At 39.3% G+C, this 16,803-nt stretch overlaps 1 protein-coding gene across 2 annotated transcripts in view; it reads right to left on the reverse strand.

The window, feature by feature from the left end:
* Positions 1-16,803, reverse strand: part of LRCH1 (leucine-rich repeats and calponin homology (CH) domain containing 1) — a 195,991-nt gene that overhangs the window by 52,003 nt on the left and 127,185 nt on the right. For both annotated transcript variants that reach the window (XM_011939811.1, XM_011939802.1), the window contains exons 4-8: positions 12,204-12,309; positions 7,841-7,977; positions 5,926-6,053; positions 4,724-4,787; positions 1,306-1,411 (exon numbers count right to left, since the gene is read on the reverse strand). In XM_011939811.1, the coding sequence (XP_011795201.1) occupies positions 1,306-1,411; positions 4,724-4,787; positions 5,926-6,053; positions 7,841-7,977; positions 12,204-12,309 (541 nt within the window). The remainder of the gene's footprint in view (positions 1-1,305; positions 1,412-4,723; positions 4,788-5,925; positions 6,054-7,840; positions 7,978-12,203; positions 12,310-16,803) is intronic.

Below are 16,803 nucleotides of genomic sequence, written 5' to 3' on the forward strand. Positions count from 1 at the left end.
AGGCAGCTTTTTGAACACACACCTCAATTACATTTCCCACCCTCACATGCAGTGCGATGTGGCCATGGGATGAAGCCTAGCTTATCAGTGATGGGCACTCCTTCCAGGCCCAGTCCATAAGAACCTCCCAGGAGCAAACCTCCATGCTCCTCTTCTGGTTTAAAACAGATGGACATGAAAGTCACCTGACTGGGCCAAAGTCAGGCAGCTTTTTGAACACACACCTCAATTACATTTCCCACCCTCGCATGCAGTGCGATGTGGCCATGGGATGAAGCCTAGCTTATCAGTGATGGGCACTCCTTCCAGGCCCAGTCCATAAGAACCTCCCAGGAGCAAACCTCCATGCTCCTCTTCTGGTTTAAAACAGATGGACATGAAAGTCACCTGACTGGGCCAAAGTCAGGCAGCTTTTTGAACACACACCTCAATTACATTTCCCACCCTCGCATGCAGTGCGATGTGGCCATGGGATGAAGCCTAGCTTATCAGTGATGGGCACTCCTTCCAGGCCCAGTCCATAAGAACCTCCCAGGAGCAAACCTCCATGCTCCTCTTCTGGTTTAAAACAGATGGACATGAAAGTTTTGGAAGCCCTGTGTTAAAGATGGAGTCATGGTATGAAAGGAGCTTGGGTCCTTAAATCAACATTCAGAGGGGAGTTGTCTGTCGATCACTAACTCCATCTGAACTTAATTTGGACTGTGTTGAGCCACGAAGATTTGGGAATCTTCTGTTTTACAGCAGCTAGAGTTTTCCTAACTAATATATCTATCACATCAATATTTTCTTTCCAAGAATGGATTTTAAAAATTAGCCGAGCGCGGTGGCAGGTGCCTATAACCCCAGCTACTCAGGAGGCTGAGGCAGGAGGACCGCTTGAACGCAGGAGGCAGAGGTTGTGGTGAGCCGAGATCACGCCACTGCACTCCAGCCTGGGTGACAGAGTGAGACCCCGTGTCAAAAAAAAAAGAAAAAAAAGAATTTTATCTAAGTCTTCAGAATGAGACTAGTTCTACTATGTACTGTAGTAAGTAGACTACACACACATCAGCTGTGTGACCAATGGCAAGTTACTTAAACTCCCTAAGCCTTGGTTTTCTCACCTATAAAATGGAGATGATTAGAGTATCCATCTTAGACTTTTCGATTTTAAATGAGATCAACTTCCCAGATAAACACAGTGCCTGGTACATAGGAAATACTCTAGAAAGATTATCACTGCCCTATCTGTGCACAGGTTATTTTAAATATAACATTTGAAACTGAAAAGCAAGCACTCTCTCCACATTTTCATTCTCAGACCTTTAACGGGGCTAAGGCGGTGGCACGAGTCCTCCTTGATGATCTGTTCTTCTTCCATGATATTCGACATTGGCACATTGAGGCTAACAGTGTCTTCGTCAGAAGGCTAAAAAGATACAGTGCACTGTTTAACTCAAGAGAAGTGTCATCAATGTAGATAAGGAGAATGCTATGTAATAAAACAACATCCTGTGAGTCTCACAAACATCATATTGAATGTAAGTTGCCAGATACAAAGGTCAATTCCACTTATTTCAGTTCAAAAAATGCAAAACTAATCCATGGTATTTAAAATCAGGATAGAAGTTGTTCTTGGGGTCCGGGTGGGGCTTTCTAGGGTGCTGGTAAAGTTCTGTTTGTTGAACTGGCAGCTGGTTATACGGGTGTGTTTGCATTGGGAAAATTAATGGAGCCAACACTTACGGCCTTCTCTGTGTTCTCTTCTGCTTTAAGCTGAAATCTTGTCAGGTACTGCTATATGGTTTGGATGTATGTCCCCTCCAAATCTCACGTGGAAATGTGATCCCCAATGCTGGAGGTGGGGCCTGGTGGGAGGTCTTTGGGTCATGGGGGTGGATACCTCAGGAAGGGCCTGTGCTGCTCTTGCTATGCGTTCATGTGAGATCTGGTTGTTTAAAAGTGCATGGCACTGGCCAGGTGCGGTGGCTCATGCCTGTAATCCCAGCACTTTGGGAGGCTGAGGCCAGTGGATCACAAGGTCAAGAAATCGAGACCATCCTGGCCAAGATGGTGAAACCCCATCTCTACTAAAAATACAAAAATTAGCTGGGCATGGTGGCGCGTGCCTATAGTCCTAGCTACTCGGGAGGCTGAGGCAGAAGAATCGCTTGAACCCACGAGGCAGAGGTTGCAATGAGCTGAGATCATGCCACTGCACTCCAGCCTGGCAAGAGAGCGAGACTCCATCCAAAAAAGAAAAAAAAAAAGTGCATGGCACCTCCCCCCTTGCTCTCCCCCAACCATGCTGCTCTCTTGCTCCAGCTGCCACCATGTGACAGGAGGCACTCCCTTCACCTTCAACCCTGACTTCTGAGGCCCTTGCCAGAAGCAGTTTCTGGTCACATGCTCTGTGTACAGCCTGAAGAACTGTGAGCCAACCAAACCTCTTTTCTTTATAAATTACCAACCCTCCGGTATTTCTGTATAGCAACACAAGAATGAACTAACACAGGTGCCTGTCTTATTTCTCTATTTTAGGCTGAGGAAGTTGCATCACATATATAAAAGTGCTAAAGAACTGTAGTAGTTAAAAAGAACTGCTCTGTGTGATTTTTGGAGTAAAGCTTTGGCCTCATAATTGGACTAGTTTTCTCTGAGGGTTTCCTTTCCCACAGTAGCTGATGACGTTTATTCAGAAAACCTATGATTCTGAAATATGGAGCCTGGTTTATTTTCCTCTGTTTCCATTTTACTGTTGCTACTTAGGGAATAGCTTTCCAAATCTCAAAAATCAGGAACCTCCATAAAACACATTTCAGGAGATCATGGCTTGCTCCTAAATTCTTGAGGTATGGTTTTCAGAGTCTGTCCTTGTTTACTTATGGACATATGTACAGATTGTTTAGAAAATGGCAGAAATCAGGCATGCATTTCATTCATTCAACAAATATTCACAGAGCTCCACACTTTCTTTCCTGTTTATCTTGATAAAAAGATGTTTTTAATTTCTCATTGACAAATGCTAAATCAATCAATGACAGCAGCCAAAGAAAAAGAACGAGGTGTGATCCCTGAACCCCAAAAAGTGATCTAAATGGGAAGTAACATCACCTGACCATAGATGGTAAAATCTTTGCCAAACCAAGTGAAAACAGGAAGCTATGTAAGATAATTCAGAATGCTTATCATTCTAAAAAATAAATTTCTTGGAGGTGTACTTAGGAAAGGAGGCTGTAATGTAAGACAAGGAAAGGCCAATGGGAAGATGTGTGCATTTTTATTCTATTGAACACAATCCTTTCTGTATTCTTTTCTCTTTCTACCCACCTCTTATCTTAAAAATTTAGCAAAATTCCAAAGATATGAATCTAATTAAAAGGCACCGAATAAATCCTTGGGCTCCTTTTAGAATGATATTAGCATCCTACTTATGCTTAAGTGAGAACAAAAGGATGATGAAGTTCTTTAAGTAATGTTTTATTGATGAGTTTAATTAGCCTTAGAAGAGAGAAAGCAGGGTCTGTTTAATTTAACAGAAAATATGCTTAGGGTGGGTAATTTCTGAAACAATGGTCCATTTGCGAGGACTTAGAAGTTGAAGAGGATGAATTAAAATGCAACTAAAGCAATGTGTTTAGTATCCCCCCTCCCACTGAAGCACAGTAATGTGCCTTCCTATGGGTTATTTTCTTTTACTGACACTGGCCTTCTCTGCCTACTAACTCTTCTTCCTTTCAAAATGTTCTACATTAGAAGGATTTTTAAAGATAAAGAATCCCACTTTTTAATATACTGCTATATAGAGCATTTTGTGAAAAATAAATTCAAATACCTTAGCTACCTATTAAAATTCAAAGACTTGAGGAGAATTGAAGAAAGGTTTTTTCCTGAAGTCATACATTGAAAAAATGTGAGTTTCTTTGATGGGATAATTGGCCTATTAACTGCAATTTCAAAGAATATTATAATGTTTCAAAACGCAGTAACTACAGAAAATAACTTCCCTCAAAAAAAAGAAGAGCACCTGATACTTTTCCTATCACTCCTTTCTAGATCCCTGAGGCCAAGAAGCTCCATTTAATGGTACCTTAGTGTTAGATTTTGGGGACTCTAATAGACTACATGTGAGATAATAAATCAGTTATCAAAGCATTATTGATAACCACTATAGGAAGCTCTAATGTGCGAGGCCTGTTAGCTTACAAGTAACCAAACTTTTATCCAATTAACTGAACAGAACAGAACACAATCTAAGAGTTTGAGGAAAATAAACATTGTTATAAAAACTAGAGCTACTCATAAATGCATTTCCTGTGGGTCAATTACTAACATAAAATGTACAGTTGATTCCTTAACATTTATGCATATGTATAACAATGTTTTTGTAAATTACTCTATTACTGAAACATAAGCATATTTATAAAAGTGCTTCATGAGCACTTGCATACTACTTAGCCACTTTGTAATATTTATTGGGCACTCAATAATATTTTAGATAATGTGTAGGAGAGGAAGATACAGACTCTACTCTTGAGGCATTTACAAAATATTAAAGATGCAGAATAAGCTAACAACAGCTAATATTTATATAACACTTCGAGGATTTCAAATCGCTTTTACGAATATCACATACTCTCATACAAATGAATCAATGCCTTTTAACAGAAAGGAGTTCAATGAACTCCTGGGAGATATGTCTAGAAGTACAGAAGGAAAAGAATCTGATCACTAACTTTACCTCGGTGGCAGATAATCGCTTATCTCCATTGTCACTTCCAACTCCTGAATCAGAATCCTTCTTGCTGAGATAGATGCCATCAATATTGAATTCATTTAAAAAAGATTAAAATCACAAAGTTCACACCAAGATACATCAATTTATATCCTAATAATAATTTTGCTATGCAAACTTTTATTATCACTGTAAGGCAACAAATCAGTCTAGTATTTATGAAGACATGGACCTAATGAAAATCAGACAGTAGCACAGTCTAAACACAGTATAAGATAAAATTCTTTGTGTTCAGGGTTTCATGGATTTATGTTCTAATCAAGTGGCTTCTCTTAGATGTCAAGGTGTTTCTTAAAAATAGTTACCAATGTTCTTATTTTACTGAATCTAGCAAACCACATAACTGCTTTTACCCCTTAGGTTATGAAATGTGATTACTTTCAATAATTCTGTAAATTTTTATCCAGGGATTAAGTACATAAAACAGTGGATACATATTTTAAGCATTATATAAAAGTAACATTAAGGTAGTCAGAAATTTTACATTTACTTATGTAGCAAAAAGTGAAGGAAAAGATTTCTGCAGTGAAGCCTTCTTAAAAAGAACCTGCATTTCTATAACTGCGATCAGTGTGGGAACGTTGTTTTTTGGAAGCTCAAGGCTTGATTTATGCCACAAGAAGCTCTAGGATGTGTGAAAAGGTTCTAACATTTCCATCTGAAACAGGAAGTGGCAATAAAAACTACACATACTGTATTTTTTAAAGACCAAAAGTAAAGCCTTCATTTTTTTCTTAACGTTGTTCTGGAGGCATATTCAACATTAATAATTCCCAAAACGCCATGTCTGGGCTCAATATAGTTATTATGATAAGTAAAAAATATCCACATTTGTATTCTAGATCTTATTTGTAAGTATGTACCCACTTACACAGGAAGAACTGATTATCGATTAGGAGACAGTAGATGATATTTGAGATATACAAAAATATTCTCAATAGTATCAGTTTTTGCTTTCATATCCCAATAGTTTCTCAACTTCTTGTTTTAAACACAAATTAGGTGAGTAAAGCAAATTGTTTTGTTTTGCTTTGTTCTCTGCAGACACCATGGTGACTTAAAACAAACAGATTTTTGAAGTCAGCGACCTGGAGGGCCTTGGCCCAGGCAAATTTTAAACGGGGGCTTTGAATGAGGGCATGACTCACCCGTCTTCCACGTGCTGGTGTAAATGTGGCCTCTCCATGGTGTGGAGATAAAGGGAGTCAGCTGTCTTAATCTGGCATGCTTGTATGCTCAGATACTTAAATATGTGAACTTTGCCCTTTGTGCAAATCTATGAAGAAATTAATAGTAATCATATTCATTTTTCAATGACAAAACAAAATTTAAGTATCAAATCCTTACTCTGTATATTTCAATTTTCCCGATTTCATTTCAAGTAACACCCTACCAATGTACACTAAATCCGTCCTTAGAATTTTGGGAATCATTCCCTCCAAATTCTACTTCGAACAGAAAACCATGCTTGAGCAAATTTCCCATTTTTTCTTGCATTAAACTATAAAAGTCTAACAAAAATGTATTCAAGTACATACAGTATAAAAAGTATAAAGTCAGATGACCAGCCTGGTGAAATTCCAGTTACAAAAGATGAGAAAAGCACAATTATTTTCGAGCCCGTAGAAAACAATTTGGAGCCTAAAAATAATTGTAGATTTAAGAAGCTGTTAAATTATTTAAAAATAAAATAAACTTCAAAATATTTACATGGTTAAGCATCTGAAAGCATAGTACTTCATTTTTCTCTCATGCAGTTTAATATCTGAGCTTGAGACCTGTCTCTAAATAATCAATAAGTATGTTTAAATTCCATTTTCCAGCTAACATTCAAATAAGGAATATATGGCTGGGAGCAGGGGCTCACGCCTGTAATCCCAGCACTTTGGGAGGCCAAGGCGGGCGGATCCCTAGAGGTCAGGAATTCGAGAGCAGCCTGGCCAACATGGTGAAACCTCATCTCTACTAAAAATTAAAAAAATTATCCAGGTGTGGTGGCAGGTGCCTGTAGTCCCAGCTACTCAGGAGGCTGAGGCAGGCGAATCGCTTGATCTTGGCAGGCAGAGGCTACAGTGAGCTGAGATTACACCACTGCACTCAGCCTGGGTGACAGAGCAAGACTCTGTCTCAAAAAAAAAAAAAAAAAAAAATCAATCAATCAGTGTACTCCATGAAAAAAATTCAAATAAAATGATAAATAATAAGACATTTAATTCTGGAGTTGGAGTGATTAGCATAGTCAGCCAAGTGCTGGTAAATAGATTTGATGCAGCAGAAGACAATTTATTGTTTCTCACATTCACTCAAGGGTTACCTGTGACTGTTTATAATCAAGTTTTATTCAGTATTACTCTCTTCAGCAGAGAATCAGAAAACTGGCCTTCGGAGAGCTGCTTAAGTACTACTGACAGCATTGAGAATCAGAAAACAATACCCCAAAATGAAGGCCTCAGAAGCAAAAGTTTTTCTCTGACCTCTCCTGCCCTCCTGCCTCTCGGTCCCATTCTCCCAAGGAAGGGAGCCTTAGAAATTTGAATCCCTCTTCCCCAAAGCTGGTCATAGAAACCAGAACCCCTTTAAAACCTCAAAATATTACTTGAACTTTCCCTCTGCCTTTCTGTGTAAAAACTGGCCATAAAGAAATTCTCTGACCTCTCTTGTTTGACAGGAGGCCAATAAGAACCCCCATTCCAAAGAGGGTCCTGCCCCACACCCAGAAAGAAGGAATGATCCTCAGAGAGCCCAAGAAGAATCCAGAGAGACAGGTCCTGCTGGGTTTCCTCACTCAGCCTATTAACATGAGATCATACTCTTTGTCCAATCATATTTCTACATGGCTGTCCACAATAAAAATGGACAATTTCCCCTGTATCTTTGGGTCTTCACTCTGGAGGCTTCCATGTACATGTTAATACATTTTGCATGCCTTTTCTCCAATTAATCTGCCACTTGCCAGTGATGAGTGATTTTCAGCAAACTTTCAGAGGGTGAAGGGGAAATTTTCCCTTGGTCCCTATAACAGCACATCCCATGGGGCATTGGCTTTGCTGCAAGACCCCTCACCTGTGCTGGAGGAGACTGCAGAGGATTATTCTCAAGTAGCAACACTTGCAGCTGCTTCATCTCTCTAAAACAAATTGGAATCACGAGCACTTTGTTGCAGGAAAAGTCAAACTTTACCAAGGGAAGATCTACTAGTTCTAAAATAATAGAAAAAAGAAAAAAAGAAAGAAAAAACCTTAGAAAGCAATCAGATTAATGGCTGATCATTCAAAAATTAATGTTCTGCTTCTCAGGAAAAATATAATGGAGTATAATCAAAAGCAAGTTGTACATTAGGAATACATGGTGTGTGTATACAACATTTTACCAAAAGAGGGAAAAATCTTTCATTGTGTGCCCCGAAGTTTTAAATTGTTGTTAGTTCTGATAAAAACTGGAAACACTTGACATTTACAATATCTATTGTTTAAAAAGACTTTTTTTCAGCAAAAGAATCACGCAAGCCACATCACACAGGACATGTTTATGTTTTAACTTCAAACTGTTTCCCAGTAGCATTCGCTAGTCCATGAGTAATATGTTAATTACAGAATATTCTTATCTAATCAATGTATCTGGGCTGGCATTATCCCAGAACTAGCTACACTAAATATATTCATGAGTTTTTCCAACCGCATTTAAAAAAACAAATGTTATCCAATTCAGAATTTTCCGACAGGCCCTGTAATTCTGGTATGATGAGACTTTATTCTACAGCTTTTAAAAAGTCTTCTGTAGCTCCACTCAGAAGACAGAACATTACATTTAGCTTCAAATCCCCACCCAGTTGCACAGTAAACACTCAGTAATTTCAAGCATTCAAAGTGACATTGGCAGCTGCTAGGAATAAAGTCAAATATATGCCATAGAGCAAAGAGGCTAAGCCATGCCAGACATCTAGGGCGATGCAGGCAAGCCACTGAGATCTCTGTGTGTGGGGCTATGAAGGGTTCACTCCAGAACGAGGCCTCGGAACTTTTGTTATGGGATCTGTTAAGGACTCAAGGAGTTCTCAAGTGGAAGAAGGGCAAGAATTAGACAAAGAAGAGTAACTCAAGGCACTGACCTGGAGTAAAAATTCACACTATTTCTCCTCTACCCCTACACTGCTCTTCAGTTTTCACTTTACTCAGTTATGTTATGTCAAATTTCAGCAGGAAAAGATTCTACTAACCAGCACCTCTCTCAGAATCCGAAGCACTCTGGGAATGTAAGGGACCGTACTTGGTTCATACCTTAGTGAATTACTTTGTCTTAAAGAAAAGAGGAATGGAACTAAAATTCTAGAGAGGAGGCAGAAGAGCATCTAAGGCCGCAGGTTCCAAACTCAGGTCCATGATAGGTGGGCTGTGCAGAAGAAACTCAGGAAGTGTATTTTTGAAAGAATACAGACCCCTGGACCTGAAGCCAAGGGATCTGTATTTTTTTAAATTGCCCTGAGTAGTTAGTTCATTGCTCAAACCCAGCTTGCCTCCCCTCTGGCAGGATGAGGGATTGACCTCAGGCCACACTGGTCCTGGAGGACATTGGAATCCTGAAAGTCAAAGGATAGGAAAAGCAAGATCCCCTTTCACCTCACAGCTTAGCTTGTTTATAAGATGGTTAAGAACTATGAAGATTCCGTGATAAGAGAACACCTCCTAGCAGTTACCCCGGCAATATCAACCTATCTCCGAGATGGTTAACTAAAGTTAGGTTAGCAAATCACTGGAAAATTTAACTGGACTCTGGATCTTTAGCAATTCTTTGCCACTTAAAATGAAGACTCTTAAGACTAGAGGGCCAAGTTCATGGAGAACACAGCAGAAGAAAACTTACAGGTAAATAAACTAAGTAATGGTTTTATAATGACCATTTCTTTTCTAGTTCCGGTTTGGAACACAATTGCCATCATAGTTCAGGAAAACAAGAACCAGACAGTTTCACAACAATAAAATGAAGGAGAAAATGATAATTTTGCAACGCCAGCCCAGGAAAAGTAAAAAAGTGTGGAGTAGAAAAGGGGAGTAAGAAAAAAAGAAGCAGAAGAACAAATCCCACTCTCTCTCCCCACTGCTAAGAGAGGCAATGAATGGCTATTTTAATCCTCTGTTCATTCTAGTTCTAGAAAGAATAAAATATGGTCTTCTTACTGCAGTTGTTGTAGTAAAACCACCATAAAATTGATATGAGTAATTAGACCACAATTTTGTTGTTTTTTTAAATCCTCAAATTGAAAGCATACGAGGAACGGTATCCAAAGAGGAAAAACATGTAAGTAAATAGGGAAAGTCTTCACAGTCACTTACTGAAAGTATTTTCAATGGTCTTTTATCAATAGAGTTCTCCAGAGTGAAGCAAAAAGGAACTTGATACTCAGGAAATTATTCTTTTAAAAAAATTTCCAGTAAACTGAAGTTTTAGCTTTGAGTATATTTTTAAAATATCAAAACTAAGAAAACATAATTATGGAATAACTGATCTTTTTAAGGGAAAGGAATGCTTTTAAGGTAAGAAAAAAAAAACGAGGAATCAGTGAGAGACCAAAATCTAGATTTTGTGAATACACTTTCTTTCCACGTTTCCAAACGTGACAGGCATTTGCAAAATGATCACATTAATTTTTCCTTTTGAAAATGAGAGTTCAATTATTTCTGACATTTTCACAATAATTAACATGAGAGCTTAAATTTACGTGAAAGTTTTCTTTAACTCACAAAAGGCTGTATGCATATAAATTTGCTGGTAATAAGCTTTCCTTTTGTGTTCGCTTAAACCAAATACAAGTTTTGTATATCCAAAAAATGAGACTGTACTAGGACAAAACGAAAAATCAATCAATATTTTTAAACCAAGTCATCTCAAGTACTCAAGTAAAAAATGCTGTTTCTAATTCTGCTTCTCTAAAATGCTAGTCAGTATGAGGAAGGTGAAAGATGGCAAGTGGACCTGAACCTCCCATCTACAAAGCACATTACATTTTCCAAAGTTCCTTCCCTTTCATGAGATCCATTCTCTTGCCTTATTATGAAGCAGTTCAAGCCAAAGATCAAGATGCAGAGACAGGATAATTAAAATGAGGCATCCATAAATTGCTCCATTTATGTCAGATCAACCAAATGCTGACTGTTTCCAAATACTACAGAGTTTTGCTTTGAGAAATATTTTTAAATACATGTTTGAAATCGGCTAAGTCTAGAGACTTTAAACAAAAACAATGGAAATCAATGTGATCTCTGAAAACCAGAGTATGCTTTGGAGAAAGCATTCAGGGTTCCAGGACTCATCCGTTCATTCCTGATCCAGGTCCAAACCCAAACACGAAATGCAGAGCCACTACCCCCTATGAGGCTGCTTTCATGCTCTAAATGGTATGCAGTTTCTGAATAAATACATACATCTTCCTTGAACTCTACACACTACCGGACAGACATACTATGGAAGCCCACGGCTGCAGAGCAGGGCTGTCTGAGGTCTCGGCGTTCATGCGGGGTGCTTGGGAGCCACGTCTCAATGCTGAGGTTCTGCAGCCACCACTGGTGAAACTTACCGAGACCACCAGTGAGACATTAGTCCAAGTATCACTCCAGCAGAGGCAGCACCCTCACCTCAGGAAAGATTCTAGACACTGGGAGTTCCCAACCAGTGCTCCCAGAGCCCCAAGGCTAGAAATCCTGACAGACAGGATCTGTAGAACAAAGCATGTCCCCAAAATTTCACATTCCAAAACATCACACACCCATATTCAAAACAATTCATGTCACCCCCTGCGATGGGCTGGCTTGAGTCCTTCCAAAATTCCTATGTTGAAGTCCTAACCTCTATTACCTCAGAATGTGACTGTATTTGGAGACAGGGTCTTTAAAAGGGTAATTAAGTTAAAATGAGGTCATGAGGGCAGCTCTAATCCTTGGTGTCCTTGTAAGAAGAGATGAGGACACAGACATGCACAGAGGGGAGATGACGTGAAGACCCAGAGAGAAGATGTCACCCACAAGCCAAGCTGAGAGGCCTCAGAAGGAACCAACCCTGCTGGCACCTTGATCCCGGCATCCAGCCTCCAAAATTGTGAGAAGATGAAGTTCTGTTATTTAAGCCACCACAGCTGTGGTTCTTTGTTATAGTAGCCCCAGCAAACTAATACACCCAGGTCCACCCCTGTGCCCCACAGCATTACCTAGGGGAATAATTTTGTTACCGTAGCCCTTGACTAAAATCACAGCCTGAACATCACTTTTTTGTTATCTGCATGTGCAATTCAAATCCTAATTATTAGTAGTAGGCATACACACACATACACACACACACACATGAAAAGATCCACCCTCTTCACAAAAGTAAATCCCCCCAAAAATAAAATAGTGAAAGTCTCCCATTTTCTTCATTTTCCCTCTTTCTTTTTTACCTTGTGGTAAAACTTTAAGGTAATTTCTTCTGACATTCAGTTCTCGTAGAGATTTCAACTGACCTATCTGCTGGGGCAACGCTGTGATCTCGTTGCAGCTGACATCCTGTATCAAAAGCAGAGACAGAAATAATAAACATCTTTTTCCAGGAAATCAAGCATTTCATGTGAAATCTCCTTAAGGAATTTAAATATTTGGAAAACTACACAGGTACACTTTTATATTCATCTCCAGGTCCCTAGCATTAAGACTCAGCACAGAGAAGAGTAAGTTGAACGTTTTAAACTCCCTCAGAGGAGAGAAAAATGGAGAAAAGGTGGACATTAGCAGCATTCGGCAGCTGCTTCACCAGCCTCTGGCCTGCCACTTTGACATGCTTTGATTTTACTGAATTCTCACAACAAACCCACTGGGCAATATTACTAGCCTAATATTTACAAATCAAAAAGTGGGGCTCTGAAAAGTTTAGCCAGTCGCCCAAAGCATGCAAGTGCCAGAGTTAACACTAGAAATGAATTACCAGCTCACGGTTGAGCCACTGTCCCACCATGCCTCTAAATAGAAGACTACGGTGCATCTTATTTTACCAAACTCTCACATTTTGCAGTGAAAAACTAGGATATTAATGCACTCTTTGGATGTACTATTTATTTAAAATGGAGTTCTTCACCACAGGCTAGAAACCTTACAGCTGACCACCTTGCCATACATTTCACAAGCAATTCTTGTCTTCTTTGCTTTAGGAAGCAAGTACGCAATGAAGCCTTGATTGGAACTCCCTCTTGACACATGCGAAATGGAGGCCTTGACATTTCTAATCTTCTACATCCTTAGGATCTCTCTGAATCCCACTCTTCCTCTTGGCTCTGGGAGTTGTGCTGGGCTCTTCACTCCCCCACCCACCCCCAGCTACTCTTACAGTCAGACCAGTGCTCTCTCTTATAGCTGGGTGCTATCATGATCTCCTGACTGGTTTCCATACATCAGTCTCTGCCTTGGATGCATCCTTCACAGAGCGGCCACAGTGCAAATGCCATCATGCTGTTCACCAGTTTAAACACTTGTGGAGGCTCCTCAACAACTATAAAGTCCAAACTGGGTGGTAAGGCCAGTGTCTACGATGAGGTCTGTCCATTTCTCCAGCACCATTTCTCTGAATGTACCTCCTCACAACCTACACTCAAGCAATGTTACTGCTTCTGGCAGTTTTCAGTATTTCAAAATTCCCAAACTCGTTCATGCTCCTTCCCTGCCTGATATGCCAGTCCCCAATATTGTCCTCTTGTCCCACTGACACATTTTTAAAGACTTAATTCAAGCCTCAACCTCTTTCGTGAAATCTTTCACGAGGCTTCCCCCACCTCTCCCACTCTGATCTAATGCCCAGGGAGACGCCACTTCTTCCTGTGTGGTCCTTTAGATAGTATGTCACTGTAAGTCATTTGCTCACGGGTTTATATTCCCCTTTAAGCCTATGAGCTCCTGGGTGGGAGGGACCATGTCTTATTCATTACATCCTCCCAGTGCCAGGTAGAGTGCCAAGTAAGGGATCAATAAATGTTGGATCAAACTTCTAAAATCCACTTACGGTGATGCTCCATAATACTGTGGCTCCTTCTCCAGGACCCTGGGACCCAGGATGCTCCAACATACACACTAAATCCCATGCAGGTCCCACTTAGCATCACAGAACTAAAGATATAAATGATTCCAGTGAGATCAAGACCTTAAATATCCCACTTTACTTTTGAACCTGCAAAAACTCTCCCCTTTCACCACAGAAGGCAGCAAAGCCTCGTTTCAGAAATCTGTTTCACTTTCATTCAAATAAGATGAACTCATCATCGACCAATCCAGTGAACACCCCCAGGCTCCACATTTAGACCAGGCTGTACACAACACAGTTGATCCCTGCCCTCTAACCTGGTCTCATCAAAAAGGCTTCAGGTAATCTATCAACCTGTCCTCATCATGACGATGCTCAGTGTATATCACCCGATGAAGAGGAACGGTATCACTCCTGCTAAAAAGGAATGAAGCTGTCCTCTATAAAGGTTGAGTGTGCACAGTGCAGACACCTCACCAAGCTTCTCCGTACAGCAGTCTGATGCGGGAGGTGGGATGACACGGGCTGAGAGCACCACGTGTTCAGCGGCATCAGCCACAACCACTGTTGCTGTATCCCTCCTGGCCCAGAAAAGTCACACACAAGTTTGAGAACAACACTCCTAGTGTTTAAAACAAAAACAGAAACAAACTTCACAAGCACATCTGCAGAGACAAAAACATCAAAGGAAGTAATTACAGAATTAGGAGGTCCAGAGATTGTGTTCAGTCACTCTCAGCCCCTCGCTGAGTCAGTAAATCGCCCTGCCTTTCGGAATGCATTTCCACACAGGAGAAGAGAGCAGTGACATGCCATCTTTTCCCAATTACTGGGGCCTTTGCTCAGTCACAGGAGCCAACAATCAAATCCTTTCAATGAAAGCTTTCTTCGCCTTAACTAAGTTACAAATAAGCAAAAGGTGCCATTCCATCCTATTTTAAGAGTCCTCACACAAATACCACACAGGTGAGTCCTAGAAATGCAGGAAATCAAATCCTTCTATGGAACTCACAACCAGATACAATCACTTTGGTGATGTTGTTGGCAGGAGAAGTGGGCGAGTGAGAATTAGAAGGAATGATTTTCCATCTCTAGAGAAAATGGATGTTACTGGCATCTGCATCTAAAACAAGTTTTTTTAAGTCTTGTGAGTGACAGCGCGAGAAAGATCCTTATATAAATTTATGGAAATCACCGATTTTCAATATGAAACTATTTCCAGAAGCTTCAAAGACATAATTTTTTAAAACAATCTTTCTCTTAATAAATAAGGAGGGAGGAGAGGAAAGCAAAAAGATAACAGATGTATTTAGATAGCACGTTATTCACAGCATGAGATGAAACTAAGCCTTATTCCATTTTTTAATGTGAACTATCCTCACCTTGCTCTTTGCTGGTCATGCTTGAGTTAGCCAGGAAATCAAAATATGCTGTTTCTAAACATAAGGTGATTTCTTTTCGTTGTATGTTTCTAACATAATAGCTTTATTAAAAAAAAAATCAACTCCCCCTAGCAGTATTTGAAAACTTAGTTAGCACTAGGGAAAATGGTCACTCAAAAAACTTCATGTAACGATAAATACAAGTTTTTTTCCTTCTGACTTACAGGACAGGACATCTGTAGTCAATTCAAAACAGAAAGTCCAATTGTCCATTCACATTTTGGAGGTTATATGGTGAAGGTCAAATTATTTTAATAGTACTCTGCAATGTTGTCAATTACTTTCCGTCTGACAAAATAATGGGGGGAAAATGCCCAAGCAGATTGAGCACGCAAGATAACATTTCGCTATTGTGTAATCAATATTGTAGAAAATAATGCAAAACTCTATTCCCACAAGTCATTGAATCTTACTACATTTTAAAGAGATTATAAATTCATCACAAAAATAAAACCCCATTGGTCACTGTCTTAATCAGCTGGGGGATAAGGAGGAAGAAACAGGAGATAATAGTCTAGGTGTTTGGGGATAAAATATATCCGTTTTGAAAATGTAAAAGCAATATTTCTAGAATGGCCTTGTTCTCTAGAATGCTTTTGTTCAAATTTAGCCTAACATAAGGTATGAATTTTATAGACTGATTTAAAGAAGATATGATTTAGGAAAATGAATGTAAATAAAAACAACACTAATGCCTCACACTTCTGCAATTAGTAAGAATTTATCGGGTTATAAATTCCAGATTCAGTTACTTATTAAAACAGTCAAATGAATCCCTTCTGAATTTTCTATTAGCCCTAAGCTATGTCTTAGAGAATGATTCCAAACTTCAGTGAAATCATAGTACCCTATAGTTAGTACTACAATACCACATACATGCAGACAGATAAAAAAGAATCATGAGCATGTTATAAATATTTACTGAATTTATTCTTTTTGATACAGAAACAAATCTAATTATAGTAATATAAATATTCAAGCTTAAGTTTTTTATAGACCAGCCAGTCCAACTTTGTCATTTAGATAAAAAACAAAATAGAGAATTTGCACTGTGACTTAACACATACTGATTTTCCACCGGTCATCATGTTTTTAGGTAACCAAAAGAAAAACTTTAGAAATAAGATTCTCTCCTCATCACAATAAAAAGAGTCTCTAGGAGTATTAAAACCATGTTGGAGATTAATATATTTTTGTTACTAAGTGCTCGTTGCTAACTGACCTATAGAATGCAAAAATAACAAGGATTTAAATTAGCAGAATAAATTCAGGGATTATTAAACTAGGTTATGTTCACTTTCAGAAAATAATATTGTAAAAAAGACTGGACGTTTTTGGTCTTTTGTTTGTTCGTTTTTGTTTTTTTGTTTTGTTTTGTTTTGTGAGACACTGTCTTGCTCTGTTGCCCAGACTGGAGTGTGATGGCGTGATCTTGGCTCACTGCAAACCTCTGCCTCCTGGGTTCAAGCGATTCTCCCACCTCAGCCTCCCAGCTAGCTGAGATTACAGGTGTGTGCCACCACACCTGGTAAATTTTTTTTTTTTTTTTTT

This window comes from Colobus angolensis, unplaced genomic scaffold (genome assembly GCF_000951035.1).
Source record: "Colobus angolensis palliatus isolate OR3802 unplaced genomic scaffold, Cang.pa_1.0 Scaffold101, whole genome shotgun sequence".
In the NCBI taxonomy this organism is placed as follows: Eukaryota; Metazoa; Chordata; class Mammalia; order Primates; family Cercopithecidae; genus Colobus; species Colobus angolensis.